Source organism: Amblyomma americanum, chromosome 8 (genome assembly GCF_052857255.1).
Source record: "Amblyomma americanum isolate KBUSLIRL-KWMA chromosome 8, ASM5285725v1, whole genome shotgun sequence".
Taxonomy (NCBI): Eukaryota; Metazoa; Arthropoda; class Arachnida; order Ixodida; family Ixodidae; genus Amblyomma; species Amblyomma americanum.
The window spans coordinates 8177088-8195984 of NC_135504.1; the positions used below are offsets into that span (position 1 = coordinate 8177088).

The 18897-nt window shown below is 45.7% G+C and overlaps 1 protein-coding gene across 1 annotated transcript in view; it reads right to left on the reverse strand.

Annotated features, from left to right (window-relative positions):
* LOC144100871 (uncharacterized) overlaps positions 1-18883 on the reverse strand; it is a 62761-nt gene extending 43878 nt beyond the window's left edge. The window contains exon 1 of the mRNA XM_077633763.1: positions 18759-18883. Within this exon, the coding sequence (XP_077489889.1) occupies positions 18759-18857 (99 nt within the window). The 5' untranslated portion in view covers positions 18858-18883. The remainder of the gene's footprint in view (positions 1-18758) is intronic.
* Between the last annotated feature and the right edge of the window lie 14 nt (positions 18884-18897).

An 18897-nucleotide genomic window follows, 5' to 3' on the forward strand; every position in this document is an offset into this window, starting at 1 on the left:
TAGACTCGCTACGGCGTGCCATGTTATGATGCCCATGTTTTCGGCACCAGCCGACAGCCATCCTTTTTCCGACACTCCATCTTTTTTACCCTGAAGAAAACGAAAATTGAAAATTTGTTTTTGGGGAAAGGAAATGGCTCAGCATCTGTCTCACATATCGATGGACACCTGAACCACGCCGTAAGGGAAGGGACAAAGGAGGGACTAAGAGAAGAAAGGAAGAAAGAGGTGCCGTATTGGAGGGCTCCGGAATAATTTCGACCACCTGGGGACCTTTAACGTGCACTGACATCGCAAAGAACGCGGGCACTTAAGCGTTTCGCCTCCATAGAAACGCGCACGCCGCGGTTGGGTTCCAACCCGGGTACACCGAATCACCATGAAGAGGCTCCAGCTGACATTTCTCGCGGATGTGCTCGGCGGACATCTGAACCGCGCCTTAAGGTAAGTGATGAAAAAGGAAGTGACAGAACGACCAAAGCTGCAAAAGCCGATTCACTGCTGAAGCCTTGAACAAACGAACAAAAAAATAACGGCGCGAATGGAATTCGAACTCGAAGCGGCGCGAACAGATCAGCTTCGCTGGCCACTGCACGAGGACCCTAGGCTATCGTCGCAGCCCATCACGCCTCGCGTTAAACTGCAACACGCTCTCTCGCTGCTCACTGCACATCGGTGTCTTAAACTTCTGTCTGCGGCGCGAACAAAGGAGATGAGCTTAAGCTCGATTAGAGCTGAACGTGAGTCTAATATCGTCGCCCGACTTGCCGACGATCCAGCAAAGCAACGCCATGAGCCTGTCACGCTAAACACATGCTTTCGTACGTCTACATAGTTTAAATACGTTAGAACCCTTGTATTCTTATGTGATAACCTTAGAAGCACCATGGGGCCAAAATACCTCATCTGTCATAGCATTCGCTCATTCGCTCGAGGGAAGGACGTCATCAGACCGTGGTGTTCTCATTGGCGGCGTGTGTTGTCACCATAGAGGAAGTGACATCAAGCCTGAGTCTGATTTAAGTGATTGCGTCTCTACCACTGTTCCATAAGGCCGGTGTCCTTTAAAACCTTCAAGAGTGATTGTGACGCTAATCGCCGCTCAAGTCGGGAGCCCTCAGTGTGCACGATGCGTGACACGTCGTCAAGGGAACGTTCAGTCTCTCCTTAGGGTTTCCAGGAGTGACTTACGGTCAGCACAAAAACGCAGGCACGCTGAAACCAAATGGTTAACATCACCGACAACATCACAGACTACGCACATAGGGGAGATGACGCGTTCTTGTTCGTCCTTATTTGTGCGTTGGCAGTCGCATTGCCACTGCATAATGGTGTTTAACGTCTCTTCGAATTTTTTTCCCATTTTGGTGTAGGGCCCCAAACGATTCGAACTCCGACGAAACTGGCCAGCTTTCCGACTTACTACTCTCTATTTCCTGGCAGAAACTCACTGGAGGCGTGTTACCTTTATGAAGTTTGGTGGTCAAGTTATCTGTTTTAAGCTGCGTTTCCTTTCCACCGTTGCTTAACTCGCGAACCCTGAAAACATTGAAATGGTTCCAAGAAAGAGTGTGTAGGATAACGCGATTTAAAACGACCGGATTACACTGACCATCCATGTCGTAACCATAATAAGGTTGGCTCACAGTGTTTCGCAATACAGTCGAGCACAGATATATCAAACTCGACGGAGATTGCACAATTCTTCGATATATCCATAATTCTGTATGTAAAAAATGGAAGTAGACAAACTTATCTTCAACCTGAAAGCCAACATGCATAGCATCCTCTCTACGTGCTTCTTTTAGCGACATGCCGCCGCCGCCGTGCTGGCAGCACACCGCTCGCTGGTCTCTTCTATGAACTCTAAGCAGAAAGGAGTAAATAGGGTGTAAGCTGCCATTTACCACTCTCCGTTTGATGAAAGAGACTGCGTTAGAAGACAGCTTACTCCCTTTATTACTACCATATAGGCGCAGTCTTGTTTTGAGTGTGCTAACAAACCTGGCATTGAAGCCGTAAAGGATGGCTATTTGTAACTAGCCACTGACTATCATATGATGTCTAATACTGTTACCATTGCACTATTTATCTAATAGTCACTCACTATAAAATTCAAGTATGCTGTCTCGGTGCCTGAGTGGTTATGGCACTCGGCTGCCGGCTCGGAACACGCGGGTTGGATCCCGGCCGCGGTGGTCGATTTCCGATGGGGGCGAAATTCTAGAGGCCCGTGTACTGTGCGATGCCAGTGCAAGTTAAAGAACCCAAGGTGGTCGAAATCTCCGGAGCCCTTCACTACGGCGTCCCTCATAGCCTTACTCGCTTTGGGACATTAAACCCCCATAAGCCATAATACTCAGATAATCAAGGCTTCCGCAGCGGCTTCGGCAGAAAACCGAGCGAAGCATCTTAGGCGAGGGCCGCCACTAGGCTTCCGTTAGTTAGCTTGTCTTCACCGCTTAGCAGCGTTGTGGCCTGGAAAATGAGTATAAGAGGTTGAATGCTCGCCTCAGGAACTGCCCATGCTAACCTCGTTGAATGGTTTCACAGCACAAGCAGTGCCAGCAGGTGCCGAAGGCCGCGCAGCCAGCACGTCTCCGTGAGCGAAAAGTGATCGAAGAACGCTATTAGAAGAAGAGCCACTTGCACAGGAGCAGCGCCGAGTGCGAAATATCGAATGATCGGTTGCACTGTTATACCTACTGCGCGACTTTCCAATATTTTTACAAAGGATTTTCAGGGAGATAATTCGTGGAGCTGATATAGTCAATAATTTGAGACATCCTAGTTCGATATATCCGGGCTTGACTGCATTGTCGACGGCGTGCTTTTGAAATGATATGTCGAACAACACGTTAAGGACGAAATAACTTACTGTCTTCAGTCGGGTATTCATCGCCGAGTATAATGCAGTAGTCACTAGCGTACAATATAACGTATCGGCGCTGAACATTTGGTGGCCTCTTTCCATTAGCTGCAAAAAATCAGTATGCCTTAAAAAAAAAGCAGCAGTGAAGATTATGCTCTAGATGTATGCTTAGGAGTCGAACAAGCTTGAGCAGCTTACACATTTCCCGAAACATGATGCCACATATGTCACTAGCTGCTCAAGGGAAAGAATGCCATTCAGAGTGCATACGCTATGAGCGCTGAAGGAAGCAGTTCTGCGTTCTTTATTTTAACTCATGAAACCTATGGGACTTTACAGGTTGTGAAAAGGGGTTATTATTGATATTAGCTTGCTAGCAAACTTACTTATAAAATTTTGCAGCAGGAAAGCAGTATAGACAAACTTGTTTTCGCGTTAAATTCCGTATTCACACGAAATTTCTCGAAATTGATCACTGGAACCCACCTTTATCCCTTCCCTTAGAGCGCGGTTCAGGTGTCCACTGATACCGTGCCATTTTCTTTCCCTAAAAACCAATTTTCAATTTAAATTGTCCAGATGTTACCAGAAGACATCATTTGAATAATAAACCATGACTCCTTCGTTCAAAAAAAATAAAGCGGTGTTTACGTAAATTCTCACTGAAGATTATCTATTTATTCGCAAGATAAATTTTGTATTTTTTTTCAGTTGTTAATCAGTTTTCGTGCGTTTATTTTGTTGTGATTTTGTATTTTGTATGATATTTTTATGTTTAGAGTGGATATATGCTTGCTAAGTCACTGCGCAACCACCCTTAATGACGGAAAAGAGCATTTAGGGTATGCGAATAAAAAATATAGAATAGGCGAAGACAGCTAGGAATGCGGTATCTCTGCATAATGAGCTGAAAAAAGGTAATAATATGCAATGGAGTGGGCGTAATATAAAAAAGAGTAGCACTTATCCGAATTCTAGGCAGATGCTTTCGCTTCTGCCCTTGCAACAGCATTCTACCGTAGGGCACTGTACGCAGAACAAAGAAACAATTAAAACAGCTCTAATTCAAACACAGGGGCACGTTGAGAAAATTCTGCTTTACAAACTTACAAAAATATTGTTGGTACTGAACACTTGTGTTTCTGTGAGGAATAATTTACCCCCCTGTTTAAAATCGCCTATATCATTGTCCATGTTAAAATCAAATTTGAAAAATTTACTTTCGCTGCAATAAGAGGGCCCCGCTGCGGTGGCTCAGTGGTTAGGGCGCTCGACTACTGATCCCGAGTTCCCGGGTTCGAACCCGACCGCGGCGGCTGCGTTCTTATGGAGGAAAAACGCTAAGGCGCCCGTGTGCTGTGCGATGTCAGTGCACGTTAAAGATCACCAGGTGGTCGAAAATATTCCGGAGCCCTCCACTACGGCACCTCCTTCTTCCCTTCTTCTTTCAATCCCTCCCTTGTCCCTTCCCTTACGGCGCGGTTCAGGTGTCCAACGATATATGAGACAGATACTGCGCCATTTCCTTTCCCCCAAAACCAATTATTATTATTATTATTATTATTATTATTATTATTATTATTATTATTATTGCAATAGAAGGAGTGAACAGCTTCTGTCTCTTTCTGAAATTCTTTTTCCTAATTCTTTGATATAGATTTGGCCCTTGTTTATTGAGCCTTGACAACTGTACCCCGGCATTATAACTTGAGTTGTATGTTTGTGTTTTTTAATGAATGTATACATTACTTTTTACAGCGCTGTTTTTGTTTGTTTTGTTTTTGTACGATATATATATGTTTAGCGGTTTGCTATTTTTGTCTTTCATATGTGTTTATGTTCTTTGTCCAGATAATCTTTTATGTCATTTCCATCAAATGTAAAGTTTCTCTATAAAATTACCACGGCTATTATTATAATTGGTTTTTTGGGGAAAGGAAATGGCGCAGTATCTGTCTCATATATCGTTGGACACCAGAACCGCGCCGTAAGGAAAGGAAAAAGGAGGGAGTGAAAGAAGAAGAATAGGTGCCGTAGTGGAGGGCTCCGGAGTAATTTCGACCACCTGGGGATCTTTAACGTGCACTGACATCGCACAGCACACGGGCGCCTTAGCGTTTTTCCTCCATAAAAACGCAGCCGCCGCGGTCGGGTTTGAACCCGGGTACTCCGGATCAGTAGTCGAGCGCCCTAACCACCGAGCCACCGCGGCGGGTTACGGCTATTACTGCTAAATGTATTTTGCTGTGTTGCTGCTCATTTTATTATTCTACTTAGTTTTGATCGACCGGGGTCCCGTGACAGTCACTTGATTTGGGACTCTCGCCTGTGTACCGAGTTTATGTACTTAGCCAATATGTACCCAATAAATTCTAAATTATAAATATAATAGCATTGTGAACAATTGATATCCTTTGAAAGAGGCACGCAAGGAGGAATCGTTTCTAAGTATAATCACCTTTATACAAGTGATCTGTTTTATGTATGTTGCAGCGCCATACAGCAAATAAATTCTCTGGCCTTTTTATCAAAAATTTTACTAACAGTGCTCATGACTATTGCTGTTACCTACGAATGTGGCGTTGTTGTAGGAGCATTCCTGCAGTTGGCAGTCATTTCATGGGAAGGGAGACAAGAATCCCCCATTTGCCCAATTTCCCCATAGCTGAAATAAACCACGTTTTTTCTACATAACTGCTCTTTTATATCCCACATAATCTCTTCACGGTACGGCCCAGGTGCTTTATTATGTTTTTGCTGTTGTTGTTGTTGCCTCTATAACGATGGCACATACCCATGGTGGGGGATTGGCCAGGGTTTGGTGCAGATCCAAACGGGAGAATAATTCATCCAGTTTTATCTCAAGCGGCTCATAAATAAGATTTGAGGAATATGAGAAAACAAATGAAGAATTTTGAGAGATTTTGAGGTAATTAGTGTTAAAACAGCTGCCGCACCTTGGTTTATTACTCTTCATGACCCCTACGCAGATGCGCGCCCTCACTGGTTTTACGGCTTTACGGCTCGTAGCCAGCGCATTACAGCTCGCAAAAAAGGTATACCCTAACTTAATTTTGTGGTATCCGTCATGTGTTAAGAATTAGCGCATATCGGTGAAGGGCTCATGGAATGTTTTCTAACTGCATGCGTTTTATCGATGGAGCGAAATTTTTCGAGCGTTGGCCCGGCGAACCTCCGTTACGCTTGATTCACCGTCGCCAAACTGTTCAATGCGTGGCTGCATGACCTTTTGTCATCGGGAGGTAGCTAATCACTTAAATCTTTTTTTTTCACGCATGTGCAATAAAATTCGCAAAATACTCACATTCACCCTTTATTTCGAGGTATGCTTCATCGCTCTTTCCCTGCACGTATACCAAATCGACTTGAAGAGGGTATTTTCTGCAAGGTAATTGCATACGCACTGTTAGTCGCTATAGCACATTCATGAAGCAAGAAATCTCGTCATAAATTGGGAAATTGACACCGTGGGCTGTATTATGTAAAGATTGGTTTCGTTTTCTTTTCATTCGGTCGAGACGACAGTTGTGACGCGTGCAACAGGACGTCAGGTAGGAAAGGACCAATCACAGCTACGGTCGGTGTGGCAGCGACGCCGCCAAATCCAATACGGCCGAGCAGCAGGCACGGCCAACGCGCCAGGCAGCTAATCACAGCGGAGTTCCCTTCCAGAGGTGGGATTAGCCAAGGAAGAGAAACATAAAATGAAAACAGTTCCTTAGGAGTAAAGTGGATGCACCATTGGTGTTGGTATATGGAATTTATCGTCCCAAAGCGACTCATCCTATGGGGGACGCCGTACTGGACGGCTCTGGATAATTTTGACCACCTGAAGTTCTGTAATGTGCACTTACATGGCACACTGCTCGGGCCTCTAGAATTTAGCCTCCATCGAAATTCGACCGGTGTGGCCGAGATCGAACCCGCGTCTTTCAAGTCAGCAACAGAGCACCATAACCACCAGCTACAGCCGCCGCGGAGGCACCATTAAAATCATTTCTGTATACATTTAGTGTGTGCTAGAGGTTGTCTCCGTGTATGTGCGTAGCAGGTCTAAATAACGAGGCTTACCTTCGTTATTGGGAGAAACGTTTCTGCTGTCATTTTCGTACTCGGAAAGCATTCAGTGCGAATCGAATGCGACTTTCCTCTATGCATCCAAAGACCAAGAATGCGGATCATAGAGAAAAGTCGCATTCGATTCGTATTGAATGCTTTCCGTCTGGGCGAAAGACGACAGAAGCGTTTTCAGCAGTACGGAAAGTAGGACACATTACGAGTCCCAAGGTCAAAGCGCTCAAGTGATAACAGACTCACAACACGCGTGTCGAAACTTCCTGAGAGGCCGAGTTCCCAAGCACGTCAGTCGGCTCATGGGCACTAAACCCTCACCAAGCACCACCAAATCACCTGGACCCCAGGCCGCGAGGAACTGGAGGGAAATGAGAGGGGACATGCTCTAGCTCGAGGCATCATTAACCGAGCGGGGTCACAAACCGCGCCGCCTTTAACTCCTCTACCTTCGAGGTATAACGAACGCCTCGAGTTTCAGCGTCCTCAAAGGTGACACTTCCCCTCCCCCCTCACATGAAATTAGACACCCCAGATGCCAACTTACCTGGTTGACCATTTGCCCTGAAAACGAAAAAAAATACATCTTGTGGTTTTATATTCTTTAACTATCAAGCGTTGGACAGTTTTAAGAAGAACGTGTTCGCTTCTTTCTCAACGCTGTGTGTAATAAGAGCCTTCTGAAAAGAAATGAGGTATAAGTTCCCTAAAAGTTTTGAGGCCCCATGCATGAGGCCGTTTTAGGGCTTTTAAAAAGTGGGGATGGCTCTGAAAGGCTCGTTTTGCCGCGGTTCTTCAAATACATAAACATTCTGAGATTATGAAAAACGTAAATGTCGCGAACGTGAAAACAAGTCAAGGACATTGAACCGGCAGTGCATAGCTGACGATCCGTTACATGTATTAAAGGTATTGTTCGTACAGAGCTACTGGACAGTGCTACGACAATGCAATAGACGTAGAGTCGTGGTCAGTTTCTTTCTAGGCCCCGGGAAGTAGCAGTGGAATATTAATGTAAGCGGTGCCAAATGCTGTCAGAAAAAAAGTTTTCAAAAACGTTTCATGTCCTTCAACTTCCTTATAATAGAGAAACTTTCTGCTTTGCTTTTTTTTAGAAAATAGTCTACATGCCTCGAGATAAACTACAGATTGTACTCACCTGATAAGTTTGTAAGAACTCTACATTTCGGTAGTAGGTATTTCCATTCTGGACACGAGAATGCTTAGATTTGAAGCACTTAAACGGATGCCACCTCCCTTGGTAACCTGACATAAATTTTAGGTAAACGTCATCTGTGCTTTTCAACCACTGCAAAGAAAACGCGGTCCAGTTTTTTTAGAGGCAGATGCTGGTTTGATAATAGGAGACATAAATTTATTTGCGAATGCTGCCCCTGTTTCACTTCTCTGTTATTATGTAAGGTGCTGCGTTAATTTAATCACGGCCGTCCACTTTTTCATGAATCAGCTCTTCCTTTTACCCAGCAACTACCGACGTGGGTGTAGCATACGGACTATATAAATGCCATCATCTTTCGTTATTGTTCGCAAAAGAATATTAAAATGTTACAGTATGAAGGACACCGCACTTACGGACATACTACTCAAAGCAGTGCCAAGTGTATGCTGCAGAAAACGCGCCACAGCTGCTGTAAGGTCACTGAACTCAGTCTAACCTTTCAACCCTAACCTTGCTGGAAAAGAATCCGCTGCCCCAGCTCAGGTGCTTCAGTATCGATGGCAGATGCCGGGGCTAGCAAAAATCTTTTCCTTCCTTTTTACTATTATTTTTAATAAAACCACTACCACCAAAGAAAACCTAAAACTGATTGGCAGTGGTATTTGCAGGTGACGGGGAGTTTTTGAAATTTTGATTGAGACAGATACAAAAAATATGGTTCTTCGTAGGCACTAGTTGAGCATGTTCTCAGAACAAGCAAAATGACATTCTTCAATGCTTGACCACAAACTGGAGAGTTTGTGGACAGCTACTCCGCAAGGTTCCAATGTCATTGTTACGAAATTGTCCGTTACGCCAATAAAAATATGAAAAAACTTTAAAAACGGAAGCCTCAATAATTCGAAGAGTAGATGAACCCGCACAAGGTTTCGTGAATTTCAGAACACGCGTCGTGGCTGCGTGAGTTTTCACAAGCCCGCGAGAATTCAAAATTGAAAAAATAAAAGCGTAAAGTTCTTAAAGTTTTTCCAACAAAAGGTATAATCTTTGAAAGAGACTGAGATATTCATAAGAGAACATCTTTAGCAGAAATGCACAGAATGAAATGCTCACCTGTTCAGGACTCATCTGCCTCGGATCTTTGATTTGTATTTAGTACCAGCATCATGTTGATTGTAAGAGGGCGAAAAAATTAATCACAACTCTCTGCAGAGCTCTTCCATCGATATACTCACAAATAAATTCTGTTTGCACATAATATAATTATGCCTTGCTGTTAGAGGTAGCTTTTATTCGTATGCGAAAGTTACCGTAAGAGAAAAGAATTAAACATGAGAAGTCCATACCATACCATACCATACCGTACCATACAATGCCATACCATACCATACCATACCATACCTTACCATACCATACCATACCATACCATACCATACCATACCATACCATACCATACCATATCAAACCATACCATACCACTTAAACGAATTTTTATTCGTTTCCTCACTGCTGGCCCTGAATGTGATTTCTTTCGCTGCTTATCTCCTTATCTCCTTTCAGAGCTCGCGGCAACGAGTAATTCAGAAACTTTGAGCTACGGAGCGGTTACTTGAAGCAATAGTGGCGACTTCCTCCGTCATATAAAATTTAAGCGCGCACTGTCTTCCCCCTTAAGTAAGTGCATGCGTTGTCCAGTTGTCACATGCTACCGTTGCTTAGTGGCCATGGCTCTAGATCACCCAAGTCCGAGGCCAAGGAACCAAATCCTGGAGACGGCTGTGGTATTTCGATGGGGGTACATTGTAAATTGCGCTGCGCCGCAGTATGATGTTAGCGTGTTTTTACGTAAGAGCCCCAGGTTCTCGAAATATGCCCGGAGCCCTCCACTACGACCTCTCTGGTAACCCAAGTGCAGCTTCGGCGTGTGAACAGCACGTACCCTACCATTGTCCAATGCGGACAAATGCTTTGCGTACTGAGACGCCCTTAGAGTGTGCGAAGGCGGTTGTTGCGGTGTCGCAGGAGGCGTCCTCGATTTAACGTAACAAGCTGAGTCAGGGCACAACTGCCAAGTGACAAAGGGGGCTGGCCGTTTGGTGCCCAGCTCGCGCCCGTCGCAGGGCTGCGAACGGGTCGGCACGAAAGCTTCACGGTACAACATTGTTTATGCAGCACAGACACGATAAAGAGCACTTGCACTGGACACATAACCTCACATACATAGAGTTAAACGTGAGAGAGATTGGAATGCATAGATATCTTAGCACAAAAATACACCCGTGCATCCGAGAGGCAAGCAAAAACACAAACTGTTCACCGGGGTCTGCGAGTATGCAGCGCATCGCTGGCCCGCTTGGTTGAAGGGAGTAGTGTCGACTCGAGAGTGGTGCGTTGCACTTTCATCGAAGGCCCCGTAACGGCATGGGCAGGCCGCCGGCTCTCAACGCCCATTTATTGTAGATTTGCCGCACTTCTTCGTTGCATAGACCGAGGGCGGGGCTCGCACAAACCCAACTTCTGTCGTTTAAACGCCAGTGTCCGCCACTTCGGAGTGGTGTGGACAGGGCGCCACATAGCAGGCGCAATGTTACGCGTTCTCAATCGGTAATCTTATGAACTTTCTCTACCCCCACGGTGGCTTAGTGGTTAGGCGTTCGGCTACTGATCCGGAGTACCCGGGTTCGAACCCAACCGCGGCAGTCGCGTTTAATTTACTTAATTTAACTGCCATGGTGGCAGGGTGGGCGCGCTGCCTATCCAGTGTGCGGAACGCACTCAACGTTACAGACGCCAAACTGCGTCTACTTGCCCGATACATCACATCTTTAGCTCTCTAACCAGGTTCAGCAGTAGTCAAACCGCAGCTAATTTTTGTTGTTTTATTATTTTCATTCAGCATGTGGCTGTTATGTCTACTCAACTCCATCGATAAGCTACCGCCCTATATGTAATCCTGTGCCCCCCTGCTCAGCAGCCAAGAGCCATGACCACTCAACAACCGGCATGTCTGAGAGTCTAAACCTCTCATATCTCATCATATCATACCATACCATACGATATTTGATTTCATAAAAAATGCAAAGGAGAATAGTTATAAATTATTGCCTCAAGAACTAAGTGCAGAGAATGTGCGAAATTCCGCAAGCACGCTTTCCCGCGTAACAAAGTTGCCCGTGATAGAATGGCTGTCCATGCGTGTCCGGCTGAAACAAAGCAAGAGGGACTAGTTTTTTGTTTAATTCTTCCAAAATACATTTCCTAGATTCTACCCACACCGTTAGCGCCTATCCAATAGCCCACGACGTTTTTTTTTAGAGAAGTAGGCCAGCTTGCCTTTGGCAACATAGTTATGTAGGAAAGTGCTCTTGCGGAATTTTGAATATCCCTATTTGCTAAAACCTATTCTATCAAATGGGGCATTCACCGTCCCTTAGCAGCACGGCGCAATCTTCAGGCGTAAAAAATCTGCCTTGCTTAGTTAAAATGAGATAACTAGACTATTTTTTCGTAAATGTTGGAACGAAAAATTGAAGACACTGACACATGCTGCACTGTGAGTTGTTAAAGGGGCCAATGTTGTGCAGGTCTCATGTAGTTAACGTATCTGTGCAAGGCGATCCCGGTAATAGACAATAGGTTTACTGTGCTGCATGACACACTGACTAGGAAAGGATAACAGGATAATTAATAGGATCAATGACGCAAGAGTCCTATAAGTTACAATCCACATGGCTTTTCCAAGTGATGACGTAATTTATACATATGATCCCCACGAGATCTCTTGGGATCTTTCTGCAAGAACTGACATTGGAAAAAGTATTGAGATCTTCCAACGTTCTCGTCTCATCTCATCTAGCGCAGTTTTTAACGCCTGAGTGCACCTGATAGCTTGCACACCACTGAAACATTAAAACAACGTTTCGAGTATAGCCTCAATGGCGCTTATGCTTTCTTACTCACAGCATTCTCTCTCTTTCACGCACTGGTAGTCCCATCGCCGATAGAAGCCGAATATGCAGTGGCACCTGCAATATCCGATCTTGCACCTTATATAAGGCACCCCACGGCAAGTGTCTTCGTACAGATACTCCACACCGCACTTTGCCTTTTCTTGATTGGGACTCCAGCATTCTGGACAGTGACGACAAACAAGAGAGGGAACGTCAAGCCTAAGAACGCGAAAAAGGAGTAATTATGAGGTAATTGGAAGGAATCCAGTGGTAAGCTGCTAATAAAGGAAACGCAGTTTATTATGATATCAAAAGAGAAAATAGAGCAACAATCATGAATAATGTTAAACGAGAAACGTATTCAAGGCGTTCCTTGCTCGATTTTCGCCAATTTTATTTTTATCAAATCTTCATTGTTATCTAGTTTCCTTGGGTAGGAGTCAGGGTCACTCAAGTTTTAACCCTGCATGATATTGTATAATGTTTATATATTGTTTTTCTGTTTGGTTAACACCGCCGACATCGTAAAGCGATGGAAAATAAATGGCAAGAGAGCTTAGTAAGGCTAGTCGCCGCTCTACTGCAGGACGGTAGGAGGGGGAGAGGGATAGGGACCTTCTGAACTGGTCATTCAACGTTGGCGATTGAGCAACTATGCCACTTTTTAAACCATCAATACGTTCTTGTTATCCACTTCGAAAATTGTGAGTGCACAGAAAAAGCGCTCAGATCTGTCTGATGCGAATCAATGATGAAAAACCTTGGTTCTGGTTTGTAAGAAAATGGGTCATCAATAATCAGCATGACAGGTCAGCAATAAATTTTGAAGTAGTTGCCTCATTTCGACAATACTGATTTTGAACCCACATTAGTAGGTGCTTCGGGACAGATGACGAGTGTCACTGAAGCTGGCACACTTTATGCTGAGTCATTCAGTCATTCATTACTGATTAATCATGCACCGGCACTGCCCGAGAGATGGCGCGGCATTCCTGCGGTGATTTTGAACATTTTTTTTTCGCATTGCAAGGCTCATCTCGATAACAAGAAGACATGCGAGGAAATGTAGTAGCAAAGAAATAATAGCTATATCTCTCAAAGCTCAAAGTTGGCGGGGACATTTAGTCTCAACGAACTTTGAGCTTCCAGTCCAGGTTGGTTGTTGAACAGTTGACCTCTTTCGTGTCTGTAGAGCAGACTCAGCTGGGGAACAATGCGAAACATATGTAGAAGATTTAAACGAGGGCTTACCTTCACAAAAGAGTTTTTTTGCCCCAACCAACGTCCCCAAGGTTGTGACAAGCATGGCCTGCAGCACGTTCATTGTTCTGGTAGCTTGGCTGTCCTGTACTGAGAAAAGGATTCGTCAGAGATATTGCATTCACTATAAGCTCTGCAGGCTGTCATTTTAGACAGTAGAATTGCGCCTTAACTGAATTTATTACTTCTTTATGAAACATAAGGTTGGTCGGAAGTTGAGCTCGCGGCTGGTGTAATAACTACACTGAAAACCGTAACCTTGCTCTTGATTTGTTACGCTGATGATAGCGATAATATTGTGACAGCATGGAAAGCCTTGATCCCCAGATACCTAAAGCCCTAGTGAAAAAAAAATGTACACCTGTGAAAAAATGATCTAATATAGGAGCACAGTTTCAAAAACAGGAGCTGTCAATTGTAAACGTTAGGTGCAAGTGTTCGCTCAAACCTTAAAAGAATAGTGGATGAAAACATGAAAACTGCGATATAGCACCACATTTGTATTTTCAAGAGGCGGTTATCGTAGTGTACGGTCATTATTAATGACTCTTATTTCTGAGCGGATGGCTGTATTAAGGCGAAAGCGTTTACTGCCTCATGCTGTCATCCGTCCGTTAACAGAGGGTGTCACACGTGTTAACTCGGGAACTAAAAAAACATAGGAGAAAACCAATGGTTGCTTCAGCGAGAGGAGAAAAAATGAACCTAGAAGCCCCGTTTTATTACTGTAGAGTAATTAATAATTCTAGTCAAAATGTCAAAATTGAGTCGAAAAAGTGCGGTCGTAAATAAAGCCACGGGAACGAGGTGACGTCACATCCAATGGAAGTCGTCACGGCATAGTGAAAATTGTCACAGAATGGTCGAAAAAACGTTGGATTTGTCTCAAATTAGATAGAAAAATGTGTAATTAATCGTGATTAATAGTTAAGATCTGCGAAAGGTGTATAATTCGGGTATAGATATTGGCACGGGAATGATGTGACGTCACATCCACCGGAAGCCGTCAAGGCATAGTGAAAATTGTCACAGAATGGTCGGCTTTCGCTTCTCAACACTTCAATTGCCAAAGTGTCTTGTAATTTTTTTTTCGACGTTTTGATGAGCCGCCACCTGGCCGCACTCAGCGTGCTTCGGGAAACCAGCTGGCATACGTGACTCCTCGCCTGCGCTTATCGGCACATATATAAAAGCTTCGAGGAGGCACATGACGTGACAACACGCGCCTCAACGCGGATATTAAAGCGAAAGCTTTACTGACCGCGAACTTGCGATTTCGCCGTGGCGGTGCTCCGAGGAGGCACATGACGTAAGATAACCCGGAGGCTTACCCCTCCTTTGTTCACTTTGTGATTACGGGACAGCAGAGGCAGTTGACAACGCAAAAACAGGCGACAGGTGTGTAAGCCGAACTACTGAAAATCTGGATAAAAAATCGGAGACTATTCTTCACTGGGAGTAGATTTAACAATGAAATGCGCAGCAGGAAGGCGTAGCGTATTCATGGACTGCTCATAGATACCGATAGCGGCTCTCGAGTTTTGGGGAGCGTCCCCAGATATCAGCCGCTTTTCTTTCCTAAGCATTACTTCGCGAGCGACAGTGCACTCGGCTTTTTCTGCGGCTTTATAATGCATGGCGACTCGCTACTTTGGGTGCTGATGGATGGCGCCATGGTACCTGTGTCGCTGGTGTGCGCATTACATAATTACCGCAACTCACGCGGCACTGTCGCCCTCGATCATCGAGTGCCAGCAGGACAGCGCGTATACCTCTTGGAATGCAGGGGAGGTATTAGGCCCCTTCGCATCACGCACGGGCGTTTACCACCGCGGGACAATGCAGACGCCGCTACTGACGCATGCGCTACTCTGGCGGTCGCGCAGCACGTAGCACCAGAGGCGGGTGAATTTTCGCCAATGTCCGCTTAAGATCGCCTCTGTGTTTTTCTCCGTTCTGGCGCCAAGACCTCACACAGCATGCCGACAAGAGGACGTGTAATAGGGAACATGTAATTACGGGAGCATGTAATCGCGGACGATCTGTTGCCCCTTCCAAAATATTGTACTTGACATGTGCAAATAGGGCCAGTCGGACCTGTTTTATTCAATGATATATTCAATTCATAATTCAGGGTTGTTTTGCACGTCATCTTCTGGTACCAACTTTGCGCGCTGGGAACATACAATTGACATGGATGCAAATAAATCTATTAATCTAGTTTACCTATGCAGAGACTACAATTCTTGCTGCTACTCAAGCATTATAATGATATATTGTTGAGATACCCAACCCGGTCAACGGGAGACAATATGAAAGCAAATTGCATGAAGAAAAAAAGAAGTTCGTGTGTCAGCAATCCGTCTGTATTCCTGCCTGACGTAGGTATGTGCCATGTCACCACGGTAACAACAACAACAACAACAACAACAACAACAACAACAACAACAACAACAACAACAACAACAACAACAACAACAACAACAACAACAACAACAACAACAACAACAACAACAACAACAACAACAACAACAACAACAACAACAACAACAACAACAACAACAACAACAGGGATGCTTTATATCTGAACACCACATAGCAACATGTGCGGTTCGTTGTTGTTTGATTGACTGGCCGCGCTTTCCTTATAATGTCTTGGCTGTTGTTATTAAATATTCCGTTGTGAGTCAGCGCTGATTCTGTGCCTCCTGTTCACGTATTTCGCGTTTCTCGCCATTTTAGAAATGACAGTTGTAGGACTGCAAGTGGTGACGACGTCATCGCACATGAGGCTGGTTGTAAATGCTCCTGATGTCGATATTACGTACAGGGCCTATTTATTGACCGCACTTCGATCTCTTACTACATCGATCGCTTTCGCTAAAAAAACTGCAGCGCTGCGCCATCTTGGCCAGCTCCTGAAATTGCGTACAGAAATGCGGTCGTTCATTGAAGCCTGCCGTTCATTAACCCGCCCCGGTGGCTCAGTGGTCTGGACGCTCGGCTACTGATCCGGAGTTCCCGGTTTCGAACTCGATCGCGGCGGCTGCGTTTTTGTGGTGGCAAAACGCTAAGGCGCCCGTGTGCTGTTCAATATCAGTGCACGTTAAAGATCCCCAGGTGGTCGAAATTATTCCGGAGCCCACCACTACGGCACCTCTTTCTTCCTTTCTTCTTTCACTTCCTCCTTTACCCCTTTTTTTACGGCGCGGTTCAGGTGTCCAACGATATATGAGACAGATACTGCGCCATTGCTTTCCCCCAAAACCAATTATTAATATTATCATTGAAGCGGCGGCCGATTAGTACAGGCAGCGCCATTCTCCCGAAATGACGGTGGAGTACAACAACAACAACAACAACAACAACAACAACAACAACAACAACAACAACAACAACAACAACAACAACAACAACAACAACAACAACAACAACAACAACAACAACAACAACAACAACAACAACAACAACGACGACGACGACAACAACAACAACAACAACAACAACAACAACAACAACAACAACAACAACAACAACAACAACAACAACAACAACAACAACAACAACAACGACAACTGGTCTCCACTCTGCCCCGTCCGCAAAAATTCGCCTCCACCAGTTTCTTCCTCTTCTCTCTTTCACTTCTCCCCTCCCCCATCGCCTGTAAAAAAATGAAAATTGATTTTTTGGAAAGGAAATGGCACAGTATCTGTCTCACATATCGGTGGCGACCTGAACCACGCCGTAAGGGAAGTGATAAGGGAGGGAGTGAAAGAAGAAAGGAAGAATGAGGTGCCGTAGTGGAGGTCTCCGGTAATTTCGACCACCTGGAGATCTTTGTGTCGCGCGAGCCAAAGCTCTTCATAAAGAATATGGCACTTCAGAGGATGTGCGCTGGGTGGACGCCGCATGTGGTCCAGACCGTTCAGTAGCTGTGGCTTACCATCCAGCAGCCCCCCCATTTACCCATTTCATAGACCTCCTTTGTACCCCGGAAGAAGCAGAGGAAGCAGCTATAGCAATAGCCATTGCCCAAACCAATGCGGCTTATATACTTAGCGATTCCAAAACAGCCGTTCTTAACTTCGCCCGCGGACGCGTCCATCCCCCGCGTGGCAGATATTGAGAATGTGCACCCTAAATCCCGATAGGCGTATTGAGCTCGTGTGGGTGCCGGCTCACTCTGGCAATCCCGGAAATGAGGCCCCCGATAACATAGCCCGAGGACTTATTTGCCGGGCAAATGGCGACCCCAGCCGGGATTTCTCGAGGGAGCGGGCACACACGTTTTCAGAATTAACTCAACAAGCACGCCTTGCCCGTCGACTCTATCCCCCTCCCCACCCCCGCCTATCCCACTCCCAACAAATCCTCTGGAGGCGACTCCAGACCCGAACTCTTCCTACCCCTCAGCGTCTCTCCTACTTCCGCCATGTTTCCCCAGAGTGCACTCTCTGCGGAGCTCCGCACGCCACCCTGGACCACATCCTCTTCGGCTGCCCTGCCGATCCTCCCCCGCAGGGACAGCCCGCCATCGGTACATGGGAGGAATGGGAGGCCCTCCTTGCGTAGCAGGACCCGGACACGCAACTTCGCTGCGTGAACCGGGGTGCCAGTGCCATGGCCCTACGTGGCCTGGACACATGCGCGTAATGTGAGGGCTGTGCGGTGGCCCTGAGGCCTTGCACGGTCCAAACTCGCTTGCTTAATAAAGTTTTCCATCCATCCACCGAAACGCGGCCGGCGCGACCGCGATTCACACCCTTGGGTCGTCCGGCTGAGTAGCCGAGCTGCGTCTGCAGGTTTTGTTAAAAAATGAAGACATTTAAAGGGTGGCGTTTTGTAAGAACCAAAATAACCGGTAGTTCGATAGACTAATATAATGAAATTAGCAGAAGTAAAGCGTAGGTGAGGGTGGCATGAAGTATAGTGCGGAGCTGTGATTAGGAACTTTGCATTTGGAGGTCGGTGCTGGGCCAGGGAAGGGCTTATCAAAAATTTATGGGAGAAGCCTTTGTCCTGGAGATGATGAGGACCTGTCGCGGTTTCTCAGTAGGTAAGGCGCTCGTCTATTGATCCGGAATACTTGGGTTCGAACCCGGCCGCGGCGTGCCCGTTTGGATGGAGGCGAAATGCTAAATGCGCCCGCGTGCTGTGCGATGTCAGTGTGCGCTAAAGATCCGCAGGTGGTCGAAGTTATTCCGGAGCCCTCCACTACGACACCTCTCATTTTCTTCCCTCACTCCCACCTTTGTCCCTTCCCTTATGGCGCGGTTCGGTTGCCCACCGGAATATGTGAGACAGATACTGGCCCATTTCCTTTCCCCAACAGCCAATTCAATTTTCGATGAAGATCGTGACCGACGGAACCAGACGACACAAGGAAAATGGTGTGCTCTCTTACCAGGTAAGCGAGTACTTGGAGTCGTGGAGTTCTGGTGGGAATAAAGCTACGCACTGTATGTTTATATCGGCGGTTAACAATGAAGCAGCTAGCCGTCATGGGATGATACGATGCTGTCAGAGGAGGAAACGCTGTATAA